This window comes from Takifugu flavidus, unplaced genomic scaffold, assembly GCF_003711565.1.
Source record: "Takifugu flavidus isolate HTHZ2018 unplaced genomic scaffold, ASM371156v2 ctg405, whole genome shotgun sequence".
NCBI classification, from domain to species: Eukaryota; Metazoa; Chordata; class Actinopteri; order Tetraodontiformes; family Tetraodontidae; genus Takifugu; species Takifugu flavidus.
This window is the reverse complement of record NW_026622024.1, coordinates 10,644-36,667: the sequence shown is the minus strand read 5'-3', so window position 1 is coordinate 36,667 and position 26,024 is coordinate 10,644. Positions and strand designations below refer to the sequence as shown.

General features: G+C 44.6%; 1 protein-coding gene across 8 annotated transcripts in view; it reads left to right on the top strand.

The window, feature by feature from the left end:
• The window catches only part of LOC130520497 (NLR family CARD domain-containing protein 3-like), a 46,336-nt gene extending 22,276 nt beyond the window's left edge, over positions 1–24,060 (top strand). For 2 of the 8 annotated variants that reach the window (XM_057024197.1, XM_057024198.1), the window contains exons 2-8: positions 645–746; positions 1,017–1,129; positions 18,417–20,244; positions 21,170–21,346; positions 21,457–21,630; positions 21,837–22,010; positions 23,514–24,060. In XM_057024197.1, the coding sequence (XP_056880177.1) occupies positions 645–746; positions 1,017–1,129; positions 18,417–20,244; positions 21,170–21,346; positions 21,457–21,630; positions 21,837–22,010; positions 23,514–23,718 (2,773 nt within the window). In that variant the 3' untranslated portion in view covers positions 23,719–24,060. Of the gene's footprint in view, positions 1–644; positions 747–1,016; positions 1,130–13,962; positions 15,494–15,979; positions 16,148–16,750; positions 16,853–17,761; positions 17,866–18,416; positions 20,245–21,169; positions 21,347–21,456; positions 21,631–21,836; positions 22,011–22,541; positions 22,923–23,513 lie in introns of those variants that run through there. The other 6 variants (XM_057024195.1, XM_057024194.1, XM_057024201.1 and 3 more) reach the window with 6 other exon arrangements.
• The last annotated feature ends 1,964 nt before the right edge of the window (positions 24,061–26,024 follow it).

Here is a 26,024-nt window from a genome sequence, read left to right as displayed (position 1 = left end):
GAAAGAAATGCAGGAGTGGGTGTCATTTCTTTCATCTATTTTAAATAGAGCAGTGATCTTTGAGGACTTGGATCATAGAAATAATTGAAGAGGGGAACAAAGGAGGGAAGTTAAAAAGTCCTGACTAGTATGTTTATGTAGCACCAGATAATTTAGTGGCTGAGCTGAAGACGGTCCTTTCACCATGTTGGCCTGTGGAAAACCAGTGTTGTCGGCCCGATGGACCAGCGTCCCCGTCGTTGCCGGACCACCGTTGGCCACCAGTTGGGTTTTGGGATCAAAGTGGGGGCGTTTCCTGTATCCGGTTCTCCTCACGGATCCATGACTACAACATGTTGCTGCAAGTGCAGAGACGTTTGCTCTGGAAAGAACTTTAGAGCACATTCAGTGCTGCAGGATGAGGGGCTGGAAAAGGTGCCAGTTCTTTTCTCACTGCAGGGAACAGTTAAAAAAAGCAGCTTAAACTCTGAAAACATGACAATTATACAGAGACATCATTGATTTATTGATTCAGTTGTTATCCAGAATGTATTAGAAATGTTCCTGTTTGATAAAAATGCAGTGAATTGGGATTATTTAACTACAACCTCTCCAGATTATTTACCTTCATCACAGTCTCATCACTATTTCTGATGTTTCCTCAGGATGGACGAGGACAGAGCAGAGTCCACAGTGCCCAGCTGTGTGTCCCTGAAGAGTGACCACTCCAAAAATGGAATTATAGACTTCAGAAGTTCAGAGGAAATGTAAGAAAACTAAAGCGTGATGATGTGTTTGTGTGGCAGCTGTTAGTCACATTAACAGCAGCAGGTTGTGAGTTTATTATTGGAGATGTTTAACACTTAAACCTCAGACAGTCATATAGTTACAGACTTAATGTGAATATTGTTGATTAGAAACAAGAATCAGGTTTAAACTGAAAGATGAATTCAGACATAAATGCTGGAACAATATTGAGTCTTGATCAGGTTCTTTCATCCTATAAATCAAAGGACTAATAGAGATGTGTTTCATAGTGAGAGGGGGGAGCACATCCTATCAAACTGGGACCAGGCAGCTCCACCAGGAGAGTCCTCTTGTTCACAATCTGGAAGCAGATCTGGAGATGCTGAAATGAAGCCCAAACAAAGTAAAATTGTTCAATATGAGATTTAATTTGTGATGTCATGAATTTGTAGTTGTGTTGATGATTTATTATAGATGGAAATCATTGGTTTACTTATGTTCAGGAAGTGATCTGCAGGAGGTGATAGAAGGTCATAAGATCAGTCTGAAGAGAAGATGTGAACATGTGACTGAAGGAACTAATGAAGCAGGAAGTGGAACCCTGCTGAACAAGATCTACACTGAGCTCTACATCACTGAGGGACAAAGTGAGGAGGTGGACACACAACATGAGGTGAGACAGCTTGAGAGAACCTCCAAGAAGAACATCCAGGACACTCCAATCAAGTGCCAGGACATCTTCAAAGTCTTATCTGAGCAACAGAGACACATCAGAGTGGTTCTGACCAACGGTGTCGCCGGCGTTGGAAAAACCTTCTCAGTGCAGAAGTTCAGTCTGGACTGGGCAGAAGGTTTGGAGAACCAAGACATCAGTCTGGTGCTTCCGCTCTCATGCAGGGAGCTGAACTTGATCAGAGATGAGCAGCACAGTCTTCTCTCACTGCTTCATGTTTTCCATCCAACATTACAGAAGATCAGAGCAGAAGATCTGACTGTCTGGAAACTTCTGTTCATCTTTGATGGCCTGGATGAAAGCAGATTTTCACTGGGTTTCAACAAGCATCAGGTCATCTCTGATGTCACACAAGTATCGTCCGTTGACGTGCTCCTGGTGAACCTCATCCAGGGGAACCTGCTTCCCTCAGCTCTCATCTGGATCACCTCCAGACCTGCAGCAGCCTATCAGATTCCTCCCTCGTGTGTTGACAGGATCACAGAAGTACGAGGCTTCACTGACTCCCAGAAGGAGGAGTACTTCAGGAGGAGGTTCAGTGATGAAGATCTGTCCAAGAGAATCATCTCACACATCAAGGCCTCCAGGAGCCTCCACATCATGTGTCTGATCCCAGTTTTCTGCTGGATCACTGCTATAGTTCTGGAGGACATGATGACCAGAGACCAGAGAGGAGAGCTGCCCCAAACCCTGACTGACCTCTACTCACACTTCCTGAGGGTTCAGATAAGAGGAAGAAGCAAAAGTATGGAGGAAAGCAGAGACCATGGAAACTGACTGACCTCTACTCACGCTTCCTGAGGGTTCAGATAAAGAGAAGGAGCAGAAGTATGGAGGAAAGCAGAGACCAGAGGAACTGACTGAGGCTGATAAAGAACTCCTTCTGAAGTTGGGTCGGCTGGCGTTTGAACATCTGGAGAAAGGAAACATCATGTTCTACTCTGAAGACCTGGAGCGATGTGGACTGGACGTCTCCGAGGTGTCGGTGTACTCAGGAGTTTGTACAGAGATCTTCAAGAGAGAGAGTGTGATCTTCCAGAAATCAGTCTACTGCTTTGTTCATCTGAGCATTCAGGAGTTTCTGGCTGCCGTCTACATGTTCCACCGTTACACCAGGAAAGACACAGCGGTTATAAATCAGTTCCTAAAATATTCTGAACCAGTCACATCTCTTGATGACTTCCTCAGGAGAGCACTAAGGAAATCTCTCAAAAGTGAAAATGGCCACCTGGACTTGTTTGTTCGCTTCCTTCATGGTCTCTCTCTGGAGTCCAATCAGAGGATCTTGGGTGGACTGTTGGATCAGAGGAACAGCCACCCAGAAACCATCCAGAAGGTCCTCAACAACCTGAAGGAGGTGAACAGTGATGAAATCTCCCCAGACAGAAGCATCAACATCTTCCACTGTCTGATGGAGATGAAGGATCAGTCAGTCCATCAGGAGATCCAAGAGTTCCTGAAGTCAGAGAAGAAATCAGAGAGGAGACTGTCAGAGATCCACTGTTCAGCTCTGGCCTACCTGCTGCAGATGTCAGAGGAGGTTCTGGATGAGCTGAACCTGCTGCAGTACAACACCTCAGAGGAGGGACGACGTCGCCTGATTCCAGCTGTGAGGAACTGCAGGAAGTTCCAGTAAGTAAAGATTTTTGGGGCCGGACATCGGCGTTTAAATCAAGCGAGTGGATCATGTCAGGTAGCAATACCCCCTCCAGTGGTCATTCCTTCAATTCTTTATCTCCATTGCAGCGTCCATAAATTAAAAACAACAACAATTCATCCAGAAATGTTCAACACTGGCTGGATATAAGTTCAAAGGTCAATCCAGACAAACCAACATAAGGCAGGAATAATAGGAGCCACAAGTTAACTGACCATCATGAAATTACTGTCATGTCATTAAATAACTTTTGTTTGTTTGTATACATCGTATTCAAACGACAGAAAAACACATTTTAACTAATGACACGTGACTATTTTGCTTCATTTGTTCAACGTAAAAACAGCCGGCCTCGTTGGTTTAAATGGGTGTTTTAGGTCTTTGTGGCGGTTCCGTTTGGAGCCTTTATGTGACCCACAAAGTTGTTTGAGCCTTTCCACACCCGTTAGGTGGCAACTTCATCACTAGCAACAAAAGGTGCAGTGAAAATGATTTGAAGGGAAACAGGCAGATAGAACAGAAGCTGAGGGCAATCGATGCAACCAGAGACTCTGATGTCATCGATCGGATCGCTGAATTAAGACTTGACGCACCATCGTACAAATTGGATGAAATGCAAAATATCCAAAGAGCCGATAGACAGATAAAAGATGCACGTTTCTTTAAACCATTTGCTATAATCATTTTAAATATTGAGTAATTATGAGCTGTTCTAAAATAAGACAAATGTTGAGAATAATTCAGTTGCATTTCAGATCTGATGGTCGTTCAAACTGTTGCTCTACGGTGTTGAATTTAGCTTTTCCAGGAAATGAGCTACATTTGTGTTGAGGTAGATTCTCAGATGAGTTGATTAGAAATCCCAAAGTTTGACTCACTATTTTTGTTTCATACACAACAGACTGCCTGGTAGTTTTCTTTCAACGAGTCATTGGGAAGTTGTGGCCTCAGCAATGACGTCAAACCCTTCTCATCTACGGGAGCTGAGCTTAAGCAAGAACCAAAGCCTGACAGATGCTGGAGCAAAGTTACTGTCTTCTGCAATGATGCATCCAAACTGCAGACTGGAGACGCTCAGGTCAGGAGGCCTCTGTTGGTCTTTTCTAAATTTCTTTACATTTTCTACTTTTCTCTTCATTTTCATATTTAGAAATGTGTTTTTATTTGCCCCATTTATTCCTTTTCCAGGCTGTGGGACTGCAATTTATCAGAGATCAGCTGTGACTCTGTGATCTCGGCGCTGAGGTCCAATCCCTCCCATCTGAGGGTTCTGGACCTGAGTGAGGCCAAGCTGAAGGATCAGGAGTGAAGCTGCTCTGTTCTGGACTGGAGAGTCCAAACTGTAAACTGGAGAGGCTCAGGTCAGTCTTCATTTTTCTACCTATATACCAGCTGCTAAGATGGTGAAGTGAGGCTGTTCTCAACACTGCTGTGATGCACCACATTAAAAAAATTCCTTGTAATATCGTGAATTCAGGTCTGACCCAACTAAGAACTAACGTAGGTTTAGTACTGACGCAGATAACATGCAGACCTGCACCGTATAACCTTATCCTGCATTTTTCAGATTGATTGGCTGCAGTTTATCAGAGATCAGCTGTGACTCTCTGGCTTCGGCGCTGAGGTCCAATCCCTCCCATCTCAGAGAACTGGACCTGAGCCTCAACGATCTGCAGGATTCAGGAGTGGAGCTGCTCTGTGGTTTTCTCCAGGATCCAAACTGCCGACTGGAAACTCTGAGGTAAACACCATTCTCAAAAATGTCCATTATTCCATCCGAGGGTCCTCACACTTTCTGAGTGTGTGTGTTGTGCCCAGTTCCTTCAGGAGGGAGGGCCACACGGGGACCACTTATTCATGATAAATTGATTTAAGGACAATGAAAAAGCCGACAGATGGTAACCAAAATTAGACAAAACTAGGTGAGGGTGCCTGGTAGACACCAGCCAACCAGGAGGGAGATGGTGAGGGAGACAGGAAGTCATCTAAGACAGGTTGTGCCTTTAAAGATGAGCCACAGGTGAGATGGATCTCCATGATGAGATGGAGGGAAAGAGGTGGGAGAACCTGGGAAGAGTGAGGGCCAGAACAATATATATTCTCCTTTGGAACAGTGCAAACCTGAGAGGTTGGAATTGTGGTAATTACATATTACTATCATTTTTTAACCTGTAACTAAATTAAATATTTCCAGATCATGCCTTTGATTAACCTTTCAGATTAATACTGGTTTCACTTATAACCTTATAAAAGTTTCCCTTCTTTATTTAGATTAAGGGACTGCAGCTTATCAGAGACCAGCTGTGGCTCTCTGGCCTCGGCGCTGAGGTCCAATCCCTCCCATCTCAGAGAACTGGACCTCAGCCTCAACAATCTGCAGGATTCAGGAGTGAAGCTGCTGTCTGATCTCGTAGAGAATCCACACTATGGGCTGGAGACATTGAGTCATTTCTGATAGAAGCCAGTCAACTCCCGCTCATCTGCTGCATCACTCACTGACCACTGGTGAAGAGCATCTGTGGAAACATCTGCCGTCTACTCCCTCCACAGATGAAAAATTCAGTTTTTAAAAAGCGGTGGTGGACTTTCAGGAGATCAGTCGATGGTCGACAAAGCAGAAGCAGCTTCACCTTGAAGTTAAATTAGTTCCTGGTATCACACAATGCATCTTTATAAAGTTCTAAATGGCTCCTCGACCACTCTTATAAGCATGGAAACATTCTCTTAATTGTCTCTTCAAATGTCTGTATTATACGTTACTATTTTACAGAATGCCTTCAGAATCTTTAGGGTTTAGTATTTACTGTCTCTGTGACATGGAGCATTGGAATATTTCAGCTGCAGCCAGCAAAAACCCATCAGAATGACGGCTATCGGTGGGAACCGCAGGTCATTTGACTTTAGTCAGTCTGTTCAATGTTATAGGATTTATTGCAATCTAATAAAAACAAATAATAAATGTGGGAAATTGTAAATAAGAAGAAGCAAAATGACCAAATAAAATTCCCATGAATACTGTAAATTTAAAGATGTCAAGAATGGGATATCAGCTTAAAAGGAATCAAACATAAAGTGTAAAGGCCTCCTTTAAGTTTACTGCAAAAATAAACACAAAATCAAGAGCGACACGCACCAAAAACGTCTCATTCTCTCTTCTGTCTCCACTCATTCTTTTATATTCTCTTAAGATAATGGGGACGGGGTCGTGTGATAACAAAACAACCTAATTGGGGACTATATTTTTGTTGCAAGAACTTTGGCTCTTCAGAAGTTTCTATGTTGGCTTCCACAGATTGTGCATCCACTAGAAACTCAGTGTTTTTGAGGAACTACCAGGAGTGGCTGGAGTGGAGGCCAATGACGCTATAGCTACATATAGGTACATATAGATCACCGTTATCCTCAACCCAAAAGACCACCAGTTGGCGCAGCAATACTAAAGATAGGAGGTTGTGGTCGTTGCGCAGACGCGGAGTGATATCACGCACAAACGTGCCCTATGTTCTATATACCGTATGTTTGCGACCAAAGGGCGCACCGTATTAAAAGGTGCAGCCTCAGTTACGGGTGCTGTTTCTGTATTTAACACATACATCAGGGGCTCCGGATTATAGGGCGCGGGCATGGTAAAACATACCGCTACGATAGCTTAAAACATGCATGCTAGCGCGTATTTAGCAATATTGCGAAAGTCGGCAAGTCGAACAACCGACAACAATGTTTCCAAAATTAAAATTTTCGTATTTTTCGTATTTTGTTATTAAGCCCCGGAGGGCTGAAGCAGGACCGCTGTTAAAAATGTATCAGTCCGCGCTTCCAGTTCTGGTGCAACGTCCAGTTCTAAATGTATGAATCCGCGTATTGACGTTTCAACGTCCCATCAGTAAACGGAGAGATTTGGATATAGTCCCCCTGAGGTGGTGTTTTTAGAGCAGTTCTTAACAACTTTCTCTTTGCCTGATAAGAGGTCCAAACATTATTTCACTTCCCTATAAAATACTGTAAAATTTGCCATTCAAGATCAGATACCACCAGGTATAATTCATCCTCTAAATTTTCACAATTTCTTATTCTGTCAGGCTGTTTTTAGACCTTTGGCAACATCAAATAAAGTACTCAACTGGTATTATGTCAGGCTGGTTTACATCCCATTAAAGAAGCCAGCAGAAATAAAGCACAACAGTTACACAGACTACGCAAAATAATATAGAGGATATAAAAAACAGTGTTGAGATGGGTTTGTGTCACTTTAGTAAAATCAAAGCATTTTCTTTATGTGCCAGCAATGAACACAATCTAAGAAGTCTTTGACACTAAACATATGGAGCTCCTATAGAACAAACTAAAGATTTGTTGTTATTAAGATAAAGAAATGCAACATTTCCCCCAGAGAAACGATGGCGATGGAAAAAGCCCTGGCTGTGTGCAACCTTAAAAGAAGACATCTATGTATGACCAGCAGGAAAACCTATCCTACCAAAAAATCTGTATAAATGGGCCGCTATATTGAGCCATGGTGTAACACATGTCTCAACAGGAGGGACGGTAGGACAGATACAGCAGCATTATACAACCTATGGCTTTACCGTATTGGCCCGAATATAAGACGGTGTTTTTTGCATTGAAATAAGACTGAAAAAGTTGGGGTCGTCTTACATTCAGGGTCTAGACATTATACCCATTCACAACGCTAGATGGAGCCAGATATCTTTGCTGTTGTTTATGATCTTCACCACTGGAGTCATCACGTGCGATTGCTGAACTTAACTCCCCAGGCCAAAGCGAACCCCTGTCACGAAGAATAAAAATAAAAATAGCGGTAGCACGAAGAAGAAAAATAAAAAATAGCGGTAAGAAAGAAAAGAGAAGAAAATAAGAGAAGAGATAACAGAAAATAGAGAAACGTAGCGACAATCTGGAGAAGTGGGTCGAAGATCGGCCAGGTTAACCGGCAGCTGAGGAGAAGTTATGACGCAAACTTCAAGATGATGGTGATAAATGAGGCGGAGTCTTCAAACAATTGCAAAGCGGCTGTGAAATATGGTGTCACGGAGTGTAATGTACGGAGATGGAGAGCTCAAAAAGATGGCCTAAAAAATGCTCACAGTCAGAGAAAAGCTTTCCGTGGTCCTCAGAGCGGCCGCGTACGTGGACGAGAAACGAAAGGACGGGACGCCCATCAGCAGAGCTGTCATTCAGCTCAAGGCCGTGGAAATAGCCAAAGAGCTGAACATTCCCACGGCTGAGTTCAGAGCGAGCCTCGGCTGGTGGAAAAGAATGACGCGGCGTAACGGACTAACGCTGCGACGCAGAACAAGTCTAGCCCAGCGCCTGCCCTCTGACTCTGGAGAGCTGTTGTCTCCTCTCAGCGCTATGTGATCAACTTAAGGAAAAGCACTCTCACCCACTGGATCAGGTTGGCAATGCTGATCAGACACCTGTGTTTTTGACATGCCAACACCTGTCACTGTACACGAGAAAGGTGAGAAATCTGTTATTCTAAAATCCACTGGAAATGAGAAGAGCCGCGTTACCGTCATGTTAGCCTGCCTCGCAGACGGAACCAAGCTCCCTCCGTATGTGGTTTTAAAGCGTAAGACAGTGCCTAAGGAGGCGATGCCAGCTGGCATTATTGTACGTGCCCAGGAAAAGGGCTGGATGGAGACCGAGCTTGTAGTGGACTGGCTCAAGGTTGTGTGGGGCAGACGGCGTGGGGGACTCAGAAAAAAGAGGAACATGCTGATTTTGGATGCATTTTGTGGACACTTGTCTGATCCAGTCAAAAAACAAGTGAAGGCGATGAACGGCGACTTGGTGATCATTCCGGGGAGGAATAACAAGTCAGCTGCAGGTGTTGGATGTTGTGGTCAACAAACCATTCAAAGACAATCTGCCAAAGAAATCCACAGAGTGGCTCCTGTCTGGTGATCACGCACTCACACCGACAGGAGAGATCCAGAAGCCTCCGGTACGTTTGCTCTGTGAGTGGATCCTCCACGCGTGGGATGCAGTTTCCCCAAAGAGCATCATCCACGGGTTTAAGAAATGTTGCTATCAAATGCCCTGGGGCAGTGAGGATGACGTGCTGTGGGAGGAGCCAGAGGATGTTTGTGAGGAGTAATGTTCTGACATGACAGAGCTCAGCGACTCTCAAGTTTAAACCAGTTTGCATTATTTTAACGCAATGTTTTTCCTTATTCAGATTTGTTTCAAGACTACAGCTACAGTTAGACTTCACTTTGATGGTTAATGCAGTTATTGCAATTTTGTTGTTTTATCACAGTAGATTGGTTTATTTACATTTCAAAAACCAGAAGCCATTCATTTACAAATGTGATTGCACTTTAGTTTACATATTTAAATGTTCAGATATTAAGATGTGATAGACAGTTGTTGCATGATTTGAATGAGGCAAAATAACATGCTTTTTCTCTCGAATATATTGTTATAATCATTTGTTTCAGGTGTACTGTAATTATTTTCTGGATAAAAATTAAATTTGGTGTTCAAAAAGTCTTTTTTCAAACTTGAGCCTTGAAAAAGAGGGGGTCGTCTTATATTCGGGCCAATACGGTAATTCTTATTAAAAAAATTGGACCAGTGGGGGACCAATGGGGGACCAACCGGGGACCAATGGGGGACCAACGGGGGACCAGTCTGGGACCAGTGGGGGACCAACGGGGGACCAGTGGGGGACCAAAGGGGGACCAATGGGGGACCAGTGGGGGACCAACGGGGGACCAGCGGGGGACCAGCGGGGGACCTATCCACAAAGAGGTGTGGGGCCAGTTCATGGGGCCCCACCTCCACCTGTCAGGTGACAACCACGGTGGGGTTTAGCTGAAACCAGCTAACCAGCTCAGCTCCTGCCCAGGCTGGCAGGGAGGCGTGAAGATTGGTGTATTTGCTACACGAAGCAGGAGGATCACGTTAGCAGCCTAGCGTTAGCATTTAGCTGTAAACATGATTCAGCTGAAGGCACTTAGTCTCATTAAAGTCTTCCTAAACTTCACCGTCTTCATTATACTTTTGAATAAAATTAATCATCTAATCTAAAAAGCTCTGAAATATTAATGCTGCCTTGCTAATTCTGCTTTGGACTCTGAATCCTGAGCAAAGCGTTTAGAGACGCGAGATGTTGGATTTTGGTCTCTGATATGAAACATTCTGACTTGAAACTTTATTATTCTGGACAGATTCATATTTTATTCAAGAAAAGAACAATTGAGTTGGGGGGGGGGGCTGCTGTCACAGGATGTTGGTGCCGCTCGGCCTCTGTGTCATTACACACCTTTAAAGCGTACCTTAACTTTGATCTTTTGACTTTGTCTTTGATCTTTTAACCTTTCTGTTGTTCTGTTTAGCTTTTTCTTTGACATTTTGACCTTTTCCTTGATCTTTTGACCTTTCTGTTGACCTTTTGACCCTCGCTTTGATCTTTTTAAAAAATCTGCTTTGATATTTTGACCCTGCCTTTAATAGTGTGACATCTGCTTTAATCTTTTGACCTTTCCTTTGATCTTTTGACCTTTCCTTTGGCATTTTGACCTTTACTTTAATTTTTTGACCTTTTCTTTGATCTTTTTCTCGCATCGGTGCTTCAGAAATGGTTGCGTGAAACTCACATCTCAGCTTCTACAGCACAAACTGTCGGAGGACGAAGGGGACCAGCACGTTGCTGCCACCCAGATTAGCTTTAGCACTTCCTGGGCTGCAGAGCCAGACGGAGGCTGCTCACCTGTGCTGGAGGTGATGATGGGCTCCATCAGGTGTGATGACAGGTTGTCAGGAGCGCTACATGTGCTCTATGGACTCTGAGTCCACCTGCAGAACCTGCAGAACTGGATCATCAGCAGTCACAAACACCCTCTGTGTGCTGTCTGTGGCTTTGATGCATGTTTGAACAATGTGAAGCACCTGTGCACCTCAGACGTGCATTTTATTCATCAGCAGCCGGCGTGAGTGTTGCTAATTAAACTATCTTTATTCAAATAGGCTCACGATAACTGTCAATGCTTCCACATGTGGTGCTGTTGTGCGTTGTCTGTTGTATTTGTGCTCAGTTGTGTGTAACCTGTGTACCAGTTTGTGCAGCAGAGTGCACGTGACAGTATTTGGTGGTCCTGCGAGGATGAGATGCTACTACTGCTACTGCTACATTGTTATACTGGGAGAAAGGGAGGGACTATAAAGGTACATTGAAGACGGTTTTGATTCCTTTTCCCCCTCCTCACCCATCTTGGCCCTTCCCTCCCCTTCTTACCCCTCCCTTTCCTTTTAGCCCCTCCCCTCCTATCTTGGCCCCTCCCCATTGGCCACTCCCTCCTATCATTGGCTGCTTATCTCTCTGCTGGGGGCTCAGGGGGGCGTGTTCCTCTGGAATAAACACAACTCCGGTAATTCCTCCTGATTAATCTCATATCTGGGGCTCCGGAGTACCAGGAGCCTTTGAGACCTTTCTGGAAGATAAGGGAAGGAGCAGAATGTTATCATGAATGTTTCATCATTGAATCATGTTTCTGCGGGGGTGGGTGGGGGGGCAGGTGGGCCGCGCGTGTTCCTGAACGCCTCGTCCAGCTGGAAAACTAGAATTACCGTTATTCCCCTCAACATTTATCCCAGATCTTCCTGCTGTTGTGTGGAATGAAAGACCAGAAGGTGTCCTTGTCTCCTTCTCTGTGTCGGGTTCTGCTGGACCCGGTCTGGTCCTGCCGCCTCCTGCTCCGGGTGGGAACAGGAGCGAGCTGCGAGCCCTCCCGCCGGCACCACGCCCCTCCCCCGGTTCTGCTTTATTGGATATTGCTGCCGGGGTTGTGCGCATGTTCTCAGGAGACTCGTGACGCCCCGGTTTAGGCTCCGCCCCACCCCTGAGCTGCTGTGGCCCCCCCCCCACCCCGTCACAGGGGTCGGTTATTATGGGATGTGGAGGATGGAGCCCGGCGATTACCCGGTTGATGCATGTTGTGATGATGAACGAGAGCTTAGGCGTCACCTCTCCGAGCTCCTCTTCCCGGTATCCTTCCTCGCATCCTTCCTCGTATCCTTCCTCGTATTCTTCCTCCCCAGCCACCTCCTCCCCCCTTTGGCTCCTCAGCAGTTTTCTCATTAGCGATTAGCGCGGAGCTGGAGCCCATTACGTACGACGCTCCCGCTGATTGTTTCCAGTCCCAATGAAGTTCCTCACAGCGGAGGGTTGCTAGTTGCTAGTTAGCGCACGTTAGCTCAAAGGAAGGTCGGACGCTGGAGGAGCGGGACACCGACCTGTCCGCTCCGTCCTCCCTCATAATAACCCTTGAGGAGGTTTAAAGGTTCTGGCTTTTAACCGAGCAGATGTCCACGTGTCCACGTGTCCACGTGTCCGTTGTCTGCTTTGGCTGAACTCGGCGCCACACTTGGCTCCTCCCACCCTGGACAAACGAGTGTCCTCCGCTCCGCTGCGTCTCTACCTGCTCTTCAGACACGCCGGCTTCTCTTCCTGTCCCATCTCTCTTCCCACTGGATCCGTCGCCGTGGACCAGGACCCACAATGTGTCTTCTGAGCGTCCACACGGTCAACGTGGACCCGATCATGCCAGGGAACATCTATCAGGAGGTAGAACCGGGCCCCACGCTCTGAAGACTCGATGCTTCCGTTACCTTTGAAGTCTTTTATCTTGGACGTTAGGACGGCACACGTCATAGACCAGGAAGCGAACCCACAACCTGCTGGCAGGAAGCTTCACTCAAATCACCTTTTTATCCCTCACAGATTTGTTTATTTCTTCTTTGCTGCCTCCTGGCAGCTCCTCACGAGCTTCATTTGCATGCACTTCCTGTTTGTTTTAGCCTGGAGTGTGTTGACGTGGGCTAATGCAGCGCACATAGAAACAGCCTCCCCGCCTCACGTGCACCCCCACCGCTCGCTTTCCCCTTAGCGGGCCATCTGTCATGGTAACGGCGTCAAATGTTGCCATTTGTATCTTTTTCATGGAGATGCTGCGTTGCTACTACTGCTGCTACTGCTGCTACTGCTGCTGCTGTTGCTACTACTGCTGCTGCTGCGTTGCTCCTGCTGCTGCTGCTCTGCTGCTACTGCTGCTGCTACTGCGTTGCATCAGTCAGACGGAGCTCCCTCCCTGGGAGACGTAACGGACGGCCTGCTGGAGTCACATGTGTTTTTATTAGTCCCATTAGATCCGAATACGTTGTTAAATTATTCACACTTGCACGTTCATTCTTGCCACCACATCCAGGCTTCTACAGCCTCACCCCCCACCCCCCCTCACTGCCCCCCATCCCCCTCACTGCCCCCCCACTGATTATCCAGAGTCTCCATATCCCAGCCTACTGCTGTGCAGGTGTTGCTTCGTCTGCTCTGATCCGGTGTGTCGTAGGTGTTGGAGCTCTACCTGCTGCAGCAGCTGCTCAGTATCACGCTGTCCACACACACACACACACACACACACACACCCCCCCCCCCCCCCCCCCCCCCCCCCCCCCCATATGAGCCTGGTCCTGCTCAAGGTTTCTTCCTGTTAAAGGGGAGATTTTCCTGTTGATTGTTAGGGATCAGGCCCTGGGATTCTGCATAGCACCAAGTTTGACTACAACAGACATTACAAATAAAGATGATTTGATTTGATTTAAAAATAAAAGAACTGTGCCTGAAAATGAAGCAGAAGCAATAAAAACCCAACAGCAGCGAAGCTTTCGAAGAATCTCAGATATTGATGAAACATTCTGGAAATCATGATGGAGAGATATTTTTTCTCACGGCTCAAATTCCACAGCTGTTAAGTGATTAAATGGATTTAATGGAGATATTCTGGAGTCCACAATTTCAGGTGAAGTTACACTGGGGAACAATTTGAAAATATCCTGTTGAAATTATACTAAATTATTCTGATTAAAAATAAAATTGGCACGCTGATTCCAAAATTACAGTCATTTCCCCCCCAGCCCGTCAAGTTTTGAAAGCTTCTCCTCCAGATCAGCAAATTTCCCCTAATGAGCTGGAGTCAGACTGGCCAGCTGATGACAACTGGATCAGCTCCGTTGGTGCCGTCACCATTAAGAGGTGTGTGCAGCCCCCAAAAGGTCAGAACTGTCAATATCCTATAGGGACACTTTGAACCAGAGGGGATCCTATAGATCAAAAAGTTGACACAGTTTGATTCCGCACCCAAAAACGAACATCTGTCAGACGAACTCCAGTTGTTTCCCAGTATTTCAGTTAAAACGTGGACCAAATTGTTCTGAAGAGAGGCGCCTGTGCTGGATATGACGCGATCCAACCACAAACACGGGACGTGTTGAGGAAGAAGAAGCGAAAGTGAAAGTTCTCAACTTCGGGCTCCATCTGGACTGACCGCGCCCTGATGGAAAACCTCTAATATTCAGGTAGCATTTGGTTCTTTCACTGCTGTCGTCTCGAATCAATGTTCCGCTGCGAGATGCGGCTTAATAACCTGCGTGTTCGCAATGAGCGTGCGCGTATTTCGGACGCACATTGCGGCTGGTCGACGGGAATGTTGTGACGGATGATCAAACTTTGTACCGTGTTTCCTCTAACTGCGTTTTCCGCTAACCCTGAGCCAACATTTTAGAGGTTGAGGAAGCACATTTTAATACTCACAATAAGTCGACAATATTATTTGCAGTTAGTGGACAAATCCACGGAAAGAGGGACACAAACGCGACAGTTTTAGCCTCCTCTCTTTGTCCCTCCACCAGGGGGACAATCAATCCTTTATTTAAAAAAGGAGAGTATGTAAAGAGGGAGAGATCAAGGCATTCCATTTTATTGTTTTAACAACTGGTTCTTTGTGGAATATGAATTTGTTATTGTGGATTTATGAAATTTGTTCTGTTTTGAATGAAGCAGTCAAGAAAACGAAACGAAAACTAAACCCATGGTGTTTTGATATATTTGGTCCTGTACATGTGGTCAGATCAGATTAGTCTGAGCAGAATTGGGTGTTTTTTTGCCCTTTGCTGTGTGTCATCTATTCTATTCAGCATGTTGGGTTGCTTGACTTCTGTTGGGTTGTGGCAACTTGATGCATCACTTCTGAGATATTGACACACCTTTTTCCTGAGGCTGGCTCCAATGCTGCCAACACGCCTGGCCATGGATATGGTGGGACTTCTGTGATGAGTGGGGTCAGAGGTGGTGGACAAGCTCTGCTCCAAAACAAGCTTGCTAGATATGTTTGGGATCTCCTCCGCCACAACCACCAGCTGCAGCTAGTAGCTGTGCACGCCATGCAGAGTTTTGACCTCTAGGTCAGGCTACAAATGTTTTTTCCAGCACCATCATGTGTTGGTGAGAAACATGATGCGCCTGATCAAAAAAAGCTGCTTGTAATCTGACAGACGAGCCATGATGAGATGTCAAGGTGCGTTGTTGAAAATGAAGATCCTCTTGTTGGAATCCTGTCTGAGATGACAGAAGATGATGCTGCATTTGACCCACTTTGATGATGTGATGACGTATTTCTGTTTAGTTTTGAATGCATTCTCATCTTATTTGTTGAATTTAATGTTGAGAACTGACATCTTGAAAGAATTTAGGTTTTCTTGTAAACCATAACCAGATAAAAAATGATTTAATTTGTATTTGTGTGCGTCCGTCTAATGCCACCGCACCTTTTGAAACACCCAGGAGAAACATTTTTTCCACAACTATTTTATGTTTAACATGGTGTAAACTTTTAAGATGTCCCAAAACTTTTTTCCAATATATATGTGGCCTGTATGATGTACAGGGTGACATCATATAATAGATTTTGATGTGAATGAGCCGACAATACGTCATTGGACAGACCTCTGCTTGTCTTCATACTGAGAATCATGTTCTTTAATCTTATTTTCTGTGTCAGCAGACTGTTCCTGCTTAACCGTTTAGACTCACATTTAAAAATGAGCGAATGTGTGATGGAAGAGGAAGAGAGAGCAAAGTCCGTAGTGACCAGCTGTGTGTCCCTGAAGAGCGACTGCTCCAAAGACTACCCTGAAAACTTCGGTATCAGACCTCAAGGCTCACCTTTAAAGTAAGGTTTTCTGAACCACATAACTCTGCCTTAGAACATTTCACAACCATACAAAACATCATTTTGTGGGTATTAGCCTCTACTATCGTGAAAAATGAAATTCATCAGCTCTTTAAAATGAAACGGTGCACAGTCCTTTCACCATGTTGGCCTGTGGAAAACCAGTGTTGTGGGCCCGATGGACCAGCGTCCCCGTCGTTGCCGGACCACCGTTGGCCACCAGTTGGGTTTTGGGATCAAAGTGGGGGCGTTTCCTGTATCCGGTTCTCCTCACGGATCCATGACTACAACATGTTGCTGCAAGTGCAGAGACGTTTGCTCTGGAAAGAACTTTAGAGCACATTCAGTGCTGCAGGATGAGGGGCTGGAAAAGGTGCCAGTTCTTTTCTCACTGCAGGGAACAGTTAAAAAAAGCAGCTTAAACTCTGAAAACATGAAAATTATACAGATACATCATTGATTTATTGATTCAGTTGTTATTCAGAATGGATTAGAAATGTTCCTGTTTGATAAAAATGCAGTGAATTGGGATTATTTAGCTACAACCTCTACAGATTATTTACCTTCATCACAGTCTCATCACTATTTCTGATGTTTCCTCAGGATGGACGAGGACAGATCAGAGTCCACAGTGCCCAGCTGGGTGTCCCTGAGGAGTGACCGGTCCAAAAGTATAATAATAAACTTCAGAAGTTCAGACCAAATGTAAGAAAACTAAAGTGTGATGATGTGTTTGTGTGGCACCCTTTAAACTTTGGTATTGGACCTCAAGGCTCACCTTTAAAGTAAGGTTTTCTGAACCACAACTCTGCCTTAGAACATTTCACAACCATACAAAACATCATTTTGTAGGTATTAGCCTCTACTATCGTGAAAAATTAAATTAATGAAACGGTGCACCAACATGTCAGGCGTTCGCTCCCATTAACTCCCATGGTAATCTTAGTGTGGTAAATCTTTTAAAACTGAAAATTGCCTGTGTTTTTAACTGGTCATTTCTCCTACATGGGTTAACATCATCACACAAAAATTCCTAGGCATATATTTTAAAGTTTCCCAACAATATCCATCATTGCAGAGTGCTCCAGCTCTCCATTTAGATACGGATGGGTAAGACATGGCAGGTCTGTGCAGCTTGTTCTGCCACACTGTTCCACCACATGTCATGAAACTTCATTAAAAAGTCTATTTATAAGGCTCCTGGTTCTAATAAACCCATAGACAACAATATCAGTCATTCCTAAATGGTTGAAATAAGCTTTTGAATACGCGTGACCTCTGTGCTATTTAATGATCAGTTTCAGAGACCAGACTACTGTATTTGGAGCATAAATGGAGAACTTTTGTTCTATTCTATGAGTTTATATTCCTGATTTGGCACTTTTATTTTTAACGTAAATTCACAATGAAGAAAAGCCACTAAACACTTAGATCAAATACACTTTTCTCCAACTAAACGAGCTTGTTAGAACCTAAATAACTTTATATTTTTTGCTCAGTGTTCATTCAATCTTCAACTGTCAGAGCAAACTGAAAGTAGAAGTGAACGCAGCCTTTCTTAGGCGTTGCTAACGCCCAGTAGACATGTATAACCACTATTCCCATTTTTGACAGCTATCAGAAACGGTCTGCTTCCGTTGGAGATTCCTCCTGTCCTGAGAGTGAAAAGAAACGGAGAACTGAACTGCAGACCGCCGACCTGAACAACAGCGTCTCACGTAAGCTCGTACATTTGTATTAATAAGATACTTTTGGGTCGGAATAAAGGAACAACTTGTGTATTTACAATGTGCAAGAGAAGATCCAGAGAGCACTTGTTTGGTTCCACTGGAACCCCTGGACCCTCTTCAGACCTTCCTAAATGCTTAGACAGTATTTAGCAACATTTAGTCATTTAGTTCTGGAAAGTGTTAAAGAGCTGAAGGCAGGTGACCTTTACAGGACAATGGGTCTGCTGAGTATGATGTGTTTGGAGAAGGTTTGATGTGTTTTTCTAAATATCATCCAGCTTTTACCAGCTGTTTAGTCCAAGCAAACTCTTGGAAGACATGGAAATGGTTGTTATAGACTAAATTACATTGAAACCCAATGAAATAAAAGAATAGGTGTACATAAGAAGACATAACATTTCAAACGGACAGTAAGATGGGTCATGACCCGACTGTTGCTTCTATCATTCAAACATGACAGAATATTTTCCAGTTGAGGACATCTGTGTTACTGCTGTAGATGACAATTGTAAAATGATTTAAAAGATTGTTTGTTTTAGAGGGTGGTGATCTGCAGGAGGTGATAGAAGGTCATAAGATGAGTCTGAAGAGAAGATGTGAACATGTGACTGAAGGAACTCATGAAGCAGGAAGTGGAACCCTGCTGAACACGATCTACACTGAGCTCTACATCACTGAGGGACAAAGTGAGGAGGTGGACACACAACATGAGGTGAGACAGCTTGAGAGAACCTCCAAGAAGAACATCCAGGACACTCCAATCAAGTGCCAGGACATCTTCAAAGTCTTATCTGAGCAACAGAGACACATCAGAGTGGTTCTGACCAACGGTGTCGCCGGCGTTGGAAAAACCTTCTCAGTGCAGAAGTTCAGTCTGGACTGGGCAGAAGGTTTGGAGAACCAAGACATCAGTCTGGTGCTTCCGCTCTCATGCAGGGAGCTGAACTTGATCAGAGATGAGCAGCACAGTCTTCTCTCACTGCTTCATGTTTTCCATCCAACATTACAGAAGATCAGAGCAGAAGATCTGACTGTCTGGAAACTTCTGTTCATCTTTGATGGCCTGGATGAAAGCAGATTTTCACTGGGTTTCAACAAGCATCAGGTCATCTCTGATGTCACACAAGTATCGTCAGTTGACGTGCTCCTGGTGAACCTCATCCAGGGGAACCTGCTTCCCTCCGCTCTCATCTGGATCACCTCCAGACCTGCCGCAGCCTATCAGATTCCTCCCTCGTGTGTTGACAGGATCACAGAAGTACGAGGCTTCACTGACTCCCAGAAGGAGGAGTACTTCAGGAGGAGGTTCAGTGATGAATATCTTTCCAAGAGAATCATCTCACACATCAAGGCCTCCAGGAGCCTCCACATCATGTGTCTGATCCCAGTTTTCTGCTGGATCACTGCTATAGTTCTGGAGGACATGATGACCAGAGACCAGAGAGGAGAGCTGCCCAAAACCCTGACTGACCTCTACTCACACTTCCTGATGGTTCAGATAAAGAGGAAGAAGCAGAAGTATGGAGGAAAGCAGAGACCAGAGGAACTGACTAAGGCTGATAAAAAACTCCTTCTGAAGTTGGGTCGGCTGGCGTTTGAACATCTGGAGAAAGGAAACATCATGTTCTACTCAGAAGACCTGGAGCGATGTGGACTGGATGTCTCCGAGGTGTCAGTGTACTCAGGAGTTTGTACAGAGATCTTCAAGAGAGAGAGTGTGATCTTCCAGAAATCAGTCTACTGCTTTGTTCATCTGAGCATTCAGGAGTTTCTGGCTGCCGTCTACATGTTCCACCATTACACCAGGAAAGACACAGCGGTTATAAATAAGTTCCTAAAATATTCAAAACCAAAGGGCTTTTTCCGGTTTGCTGGGTTGTACACAAATAACGATCCAGTCACATCTCTTGATGGCTTCCTCATGAGAGAACTAATGAAATCTCTCAAAAGTGAAAATGGCCACCTGGACTTGTTTGTTCGCTTCCTTCATGGTCTCTCTCTGGAAACCAATCAGAGGATCTTGGGTGGACTGTTGGATCAGAGGAACAGCCATCCAGAAACCATCCAGGAGGTCCTCAACAACCTGAAGGAGGTGAACAGTGATGAATTCTCCCCAGACAGAAGCATCAACATCTTCCACTGTCTGATGGAGATGAAGGATCAGTCAGTCCATCAGGAGATCCAAGAGTTCCTGAAGTCAGGGGAAATATCAGAGAGGGAACTGTCAGAGATCCACTGTTCAGCTCTGGCCTACCTGCTGCAGATGTCAGAGGAGGTTTTGGATGAGCTGAACCTGCAGCAGTACAAGACCTCAGAGGAGGGACGACGTCGCCTGATTCCAGCTGTGAGGAACTGCAGGAAGGTCGAGTAAGTAAAGATTTCTGGGGCCGGACATCGGCGTTTAAATCAAGCGATTGGATCATGTCAGGCAGCAATACCCCCTCCAGTGGTCATTCCTTCAATTCTTTATCTCCATTGCAGCGTCCATAAATTAAAAAACAACAATTCATCCAGAAATGTTCAACACTGGCTGGATATAAGTTCAAAGGTCAATCCAGACAAACCAACATAAGGCAGGAATAATAGGAGCCACAAGTTAACTGACTATCATGAAATTACTGTCATGTCATTAAATAACTTTTGTTTGTTTGTATACATCGTATTCTAACGACAGAAAAACACATTTTAACTAATGACTCGTGACTATTTTGCTTCATTTGTTCAATGTAAAAACAGCCGGCCTCGTTGGTTTAAATGGGTGTTTTAGGTCTTTGTGGCGGTTCCGTTTGGAGCCTTTATGTGACCCACAAAGTTGTTTGACCCTTTCCACACCCGTTAGGTGGCAACTTCATCACTAGCAACAAAAGGTGCAGTGAAAATGATTTGAAGGGAAACAGGCAGATAGAACAGAAGCTGAGGGCAATCGATGCAACCAGAGACTCTGATGTCATCGATCGGATCGCTGAATTAAGACTTGACGCACGATCGTACAAATTGGATGAAATGCAAAATATCCAAAGAGCCGACAGACAGATAAAAAGATGCACGTTTCTTTAAACCATTTGCTATAATCATTTTAAATATTGAGTAATTATGAGCTGTTCTAAAATAAGACAAATGTTGAGAATAATTCAGTTGCATTTCAGATCTGATGGTCGTTCAAACTGTTGCTCTACGGTGTTGAATTTAGCTTTTCCAGGAAATGAGCTACATTTGTGTTGAGGTAGATTCTCAGATAAGTTGATTAGAAATCCCAAAGTTTGACTCACTATTTTTGTTTCATACACAACAGACTGTTTGGTAGTTTTCTTTCAAAGAGTCATTGGGAAGTTGTGGCCTCAGCAATGACGTCAAACCCTTCTCATCTACGGGATCTGAGCTTAAGCAGGAACCAAAGCCTGAGAGATGCTGGAGTAAAGTTACTGTCTTCTGCAATGATGCATCCAAACTGCAGACTGGAGACGCTCAGGTCAGGAGGCCTCTGTTGGTCTTTTCTAAATTTCTTTACATTTTCTGCTTTTCTCTTCATTTTCATATTTAGAAATGTGTTTTTATTTGCCCCATTTATTCCTTTTCCAGGCTGTGGGACTGCTGGTTATCAGAGATCAGCTGTGATTCTGTGGCCTCGGCGCTGAGGTCCAACCTCTCCCATCTGAGGGTTCTGGACCTGAGCATCAACCCGTTGCAGGATTCAGGAGTGAAGCGGCTCTGTTCTGGACTGGAGAGTCCAAACTGTAAACTGGAGAGGCTCAGGTCAGTCTTCATTTTTCTACCTATATACCAGCTGCTAAGATGGTGAAGTGAGGCTGTTCTCAACACTGCTGTGATGCACCACATTAAAAAAATTCCTTGTAATATCGTGAATTCAGGTCTGACCCAACTAAGAACTAACGTAGGTTTAGTTCTGACGCAGATAACATGCAGACCTGCACCGTATAACCTCATCCTGCATTTTTCAGATTGATTAAGTGCAGTTTATCAGAGATCAGCTGTGACTCTCTGGCCTCGGCGCTGAGGTCCAATCCCTCCCATCTCAGAGAACTGGACCTGGGTGGGAACCAGCTGCAGGATTCAGGAGTGAAGCTGCTCTGTGGTTTTCTCCACTTTCCAAACTGCCGACTGGAAACTCTGGGGTAAACACCATTCTCAAAAATGTCCATTATTCCATCCGAGGGTCCTCACACTTTCTGAGTGTGTGTGTTGTGCCCAGTTCCTTCAGGAGGGAGGGCCACACGGGGACCACTTATTCATGATAAATTGATTTAAGGACAATGAAAAAGCCGACAGATGGTAACCAAAATTAGACAAAACTAGGTGAGGGTGCCTGGTAGACACCAGCCAACGAGGAGGGAGATGGTGAGGGAGACAGGAAGTCATCTAAGACAGGTTGTGCCTTTAAAGATGAGCCACAGGTGAGATGGATCTCCATGATGAGATGGGAGGGAAAGAGGTGGGAGAACCTGGGAAGAGTGAGGGCCAGAACAATATATATTCTCCTTTGGAACAGTGCAAACCTGAGAGGTTGGAATTGTGGTAATTACATATTATTATCATTTTTTAACCTGTAACTAAATTAAATATTTACAGATCATGCCTTTGATTAACCTTTCAGATTAATACTGGTTTCACTTATAACCTTATAAAACTTTCCCTTCTGTATTTAGATTAAGGGACTGCAGGTTATCAGAGATCAGCTGTGGCTCTCTGGCCTCGGCGCTGAGGTCCAATCCCTCCCATCTCAGAGAACTGGACCTGCGTAAGAACCAGCTGCAGGATTCAGGAGTGAAGCTGCTGTCTGATCTCGTAGAGAATCCACACTATGGGCTGGAGACATTGAGACATCTCTGGTAGAAGCCAGTCAACTCCCGCTCATCTGCTGCATCACTCACTGACCACTGGTGAAGAGCATCTGTGGAAACATCTGCCGTCTACTCCCTCCATAGATGAAAAATTCAGTTTTTAAAAAGCGCTGGTGGACTTTCAGGAGATCAGTCGATGGTCGACAAAGCAGAAGCAGCTTCGCCTTGAAGTTAAATTAGTTCCTGGTATCACACAATGCATCTTTATAAAGTTCTAAATGGCTCCTCGGCCACTCTTATAAGCATGAAAACATTCTCTTAATTGTCTCTTCAAATGTCTGTATTATACGTTACTATTTTACATCATGCCTTCAGAATCTTTAGGGTTTAGTATTTACTGTCTCTGTGACATGAAGCGTTGGAATATTTCAGCTGCAGCCAGCAAAAACCCATCAGAATGACGGCTATCGGTGGGAACCGCAGGTCATTTGACTTTAGTCAGTCTGTTCAATGTTATAGGATTTATTGCAATTGTTGGATTGCATTACCTCTCATGTGTCTCTGCTAATCCGCGTGTTCTTTAAATGAAGACTTCAAGTAAACAAATGCCAATTTCACAATGTATTTAGCAAATAGAACCAATTCAAGATACAAATATACAGAGCTCTGGGCCAGTTCATAACCCTAGCAACAACAGAATCAATTGTCAGGGCATGATGTCTGACAACCTAACTATCCCTTGACCCAGTCCTTTATAGAAAGACATATGTAAATTATTGATGCTAATTCAGTCCAATCCAGTCCTTCTTCTTGGGTGACCTCATCTTCTTCTTCCAGCCTCCTTTGGTGTTGGTGCGGTCCTTCTTCTCCATTATCTTCCCCAGATGTCCAGGTCCGAGGTCATATTCCTGCCAAGGAACTTATCAACACCAGTAAACTATGCTGTCATATTTTACGATGGGGGTCTACCACTTTCCGTCTGACTGTCTCCTCCTGGCCCCAACCGTCCAAACAACATTCATGTCAAGGAAGGGTCAACTGACTTGCTTATGTTTATTCCTACTAAAGATTATATACTATCCCTAACTTCTAAACTAACTGTAACAGAAAACAAAAATATATAGTATAACACATGCTAACAAGATAAAAGATCCTAACAAGATATAATAATTCTCTTCACAATCTAATAAAAACTATGAATAAATGTGGGAAATAGGAAATAAAAAGAAGCAAAATGACCAAATAAAATTCCCATGAATAGTGTAAATGTAACGATGTCAAGAATGGAATATCAGCTTAAATTTAATCAAACATAAAGTGATAAGGCCTCCTTTAAGTTTACTGCAAAAATAAACACAAAATCAAGAGCGACACGCACCAAAAACGTTTCATTCTCTCTTCTGTCTCCACTCATTCTCTTATATTCTCTTAAGATAATGGGGACGGGGTCGTGTGATAACAAAACAACCTAATTGGGGACTATATTTTTGTTGCAAGAACTTTGGCTCTTCAGAAGTTTCTATGTTGGCTTCCACAGATTGTGCATCCACTAGAAACTCAGTGTTTTTGAGGAACTACCAGGAGTGGCTGGAGTGGAGGCCAATGACGCTATAGCTACATATAGGTACATATAGATCACCGTTATCCTCAACCCAAAAGACCACCAGTTGGTGCAGCAATACTAAAGATAGGAGGTTGTGGTCGTTGCGCAGACGCGGAGTGATATCACGCACAAACGTGCCCTATGTTCTATATACTGTATGTTCGCGACCAAAGGGCGCACCGTATTAAAAGGTGCAGCCTCAGTTACGGCTGCTATTTCTGTATTTAACACATACATCAGGTGCTCTGGATTATAGGGCGCGGGCATGGTAAAACATACCGCTACCATAGCTTCAAACATGCATGCTAGCGCGGATTTAGCAATTTTGCGAAAGCTGGCAAGTTGAACAACCGACAACAATGTTTCCAAAATTAAAATGTTCGTATTTTTCGTATTTTGTTATTAAGCCCCGGAGGGCTAAAGCAGGACCGCTGTTAAAAATGTATCAGTCCGCGCTTCCAGTTCTGGTGCAACGTCCAGTTCTAAATGTATGAATCCGCGTATTGACGTTTCAACGTCCCATCAGTAAACGGAGAGATTTGGATATAGTCCCCCTGAGGTGGTGTTTTTAGAGCAGTTCTTAACAACTTTCTCTTTGCCTGATAAGAGGTCCAAACATTATTTCACTTCCCTATAAAATACTCTAAAATTTGCCATTCAAGATCAGATACCAGCAGGTATAATTCATCCTCTAAATTTTCACAATTTCTTATTCTGTCAGGCTGTTTTTAAACCTTTGGCAACATCAAATAAAGTACTCAACTGGTATTATGTCAGGCTGGTTTACATCACATTAAAGAAGCCAGCAGAAATAAAGCACAACAGTTACACAGACTACGCAAAATAATATAGCGGATATAAAAAACAGTGTTGAGATGGGTTTGTGTCACTTTAGTAAAATCAAAGCATTTTTCTTTATGTGCCAGCAATGAACACAATCTAAGAAGTCTTTGACACTAAACATATGGAGCTCCTACAGAACAAACTAAAGATTTGTTGTTATTAAGATAAAGATGAGATAAAGATGAGACTGCCTACAGGAGGGAGGTGGCTCGACTGGTGTCCTGGTGCGGACACAACAACCTGCAGCTGAACGCTCAGAAAACAGTGGAGATGATTGTGGACTTCAGGAAAGTCACAGCCCCTTTGCCCCCCCTTGCCCTCATGGACTCCCCCATCACCATCGCGGACTCCTTCCGCTTCCTGGGCACCACCATCACCCGGGACCTTAAGTGGGAGCCAACCATCAGCTCCCTCATCAAGAAGGCCCAGCAAAGGATGTTCTTTCTACGGCAGCTGAGGAAGCTCAAACTGCCTCCCAGGATGTTGGCGCAGTTTTATACGGCCATCATCGAGTCCATCCTCACCTCCTCCATCACTGTGAGGTTTGCTGGCGCCACTGTCAGGGACAGACTGAGGCTGCAGCGCGTCGTGCGCGCTGCCGAGAAGGTGATGGGCTGCAGGCTTCCATCTCTCCAGGACCCGGAGGTGTGCAGGTCGGATCATGGCCGACCCTTCCCACCCTGGTCACGGACTGTTTTCCCCCCTCCCCTCAGGCAGGAGACTACGGTCCATTCGGACCAAAACCTCCCGCTACATGAACAGCTTCTTCCCCTCTGCCATCAGGCTGCTGAACACCAAGTGACTTAGCACTTAAGCACCATGTACAGCAGCCAGTCAGACTCATGAACAATACATCACATCCTGCATTGACCTGCACTATTTCTTACCACTTACCTCTTACC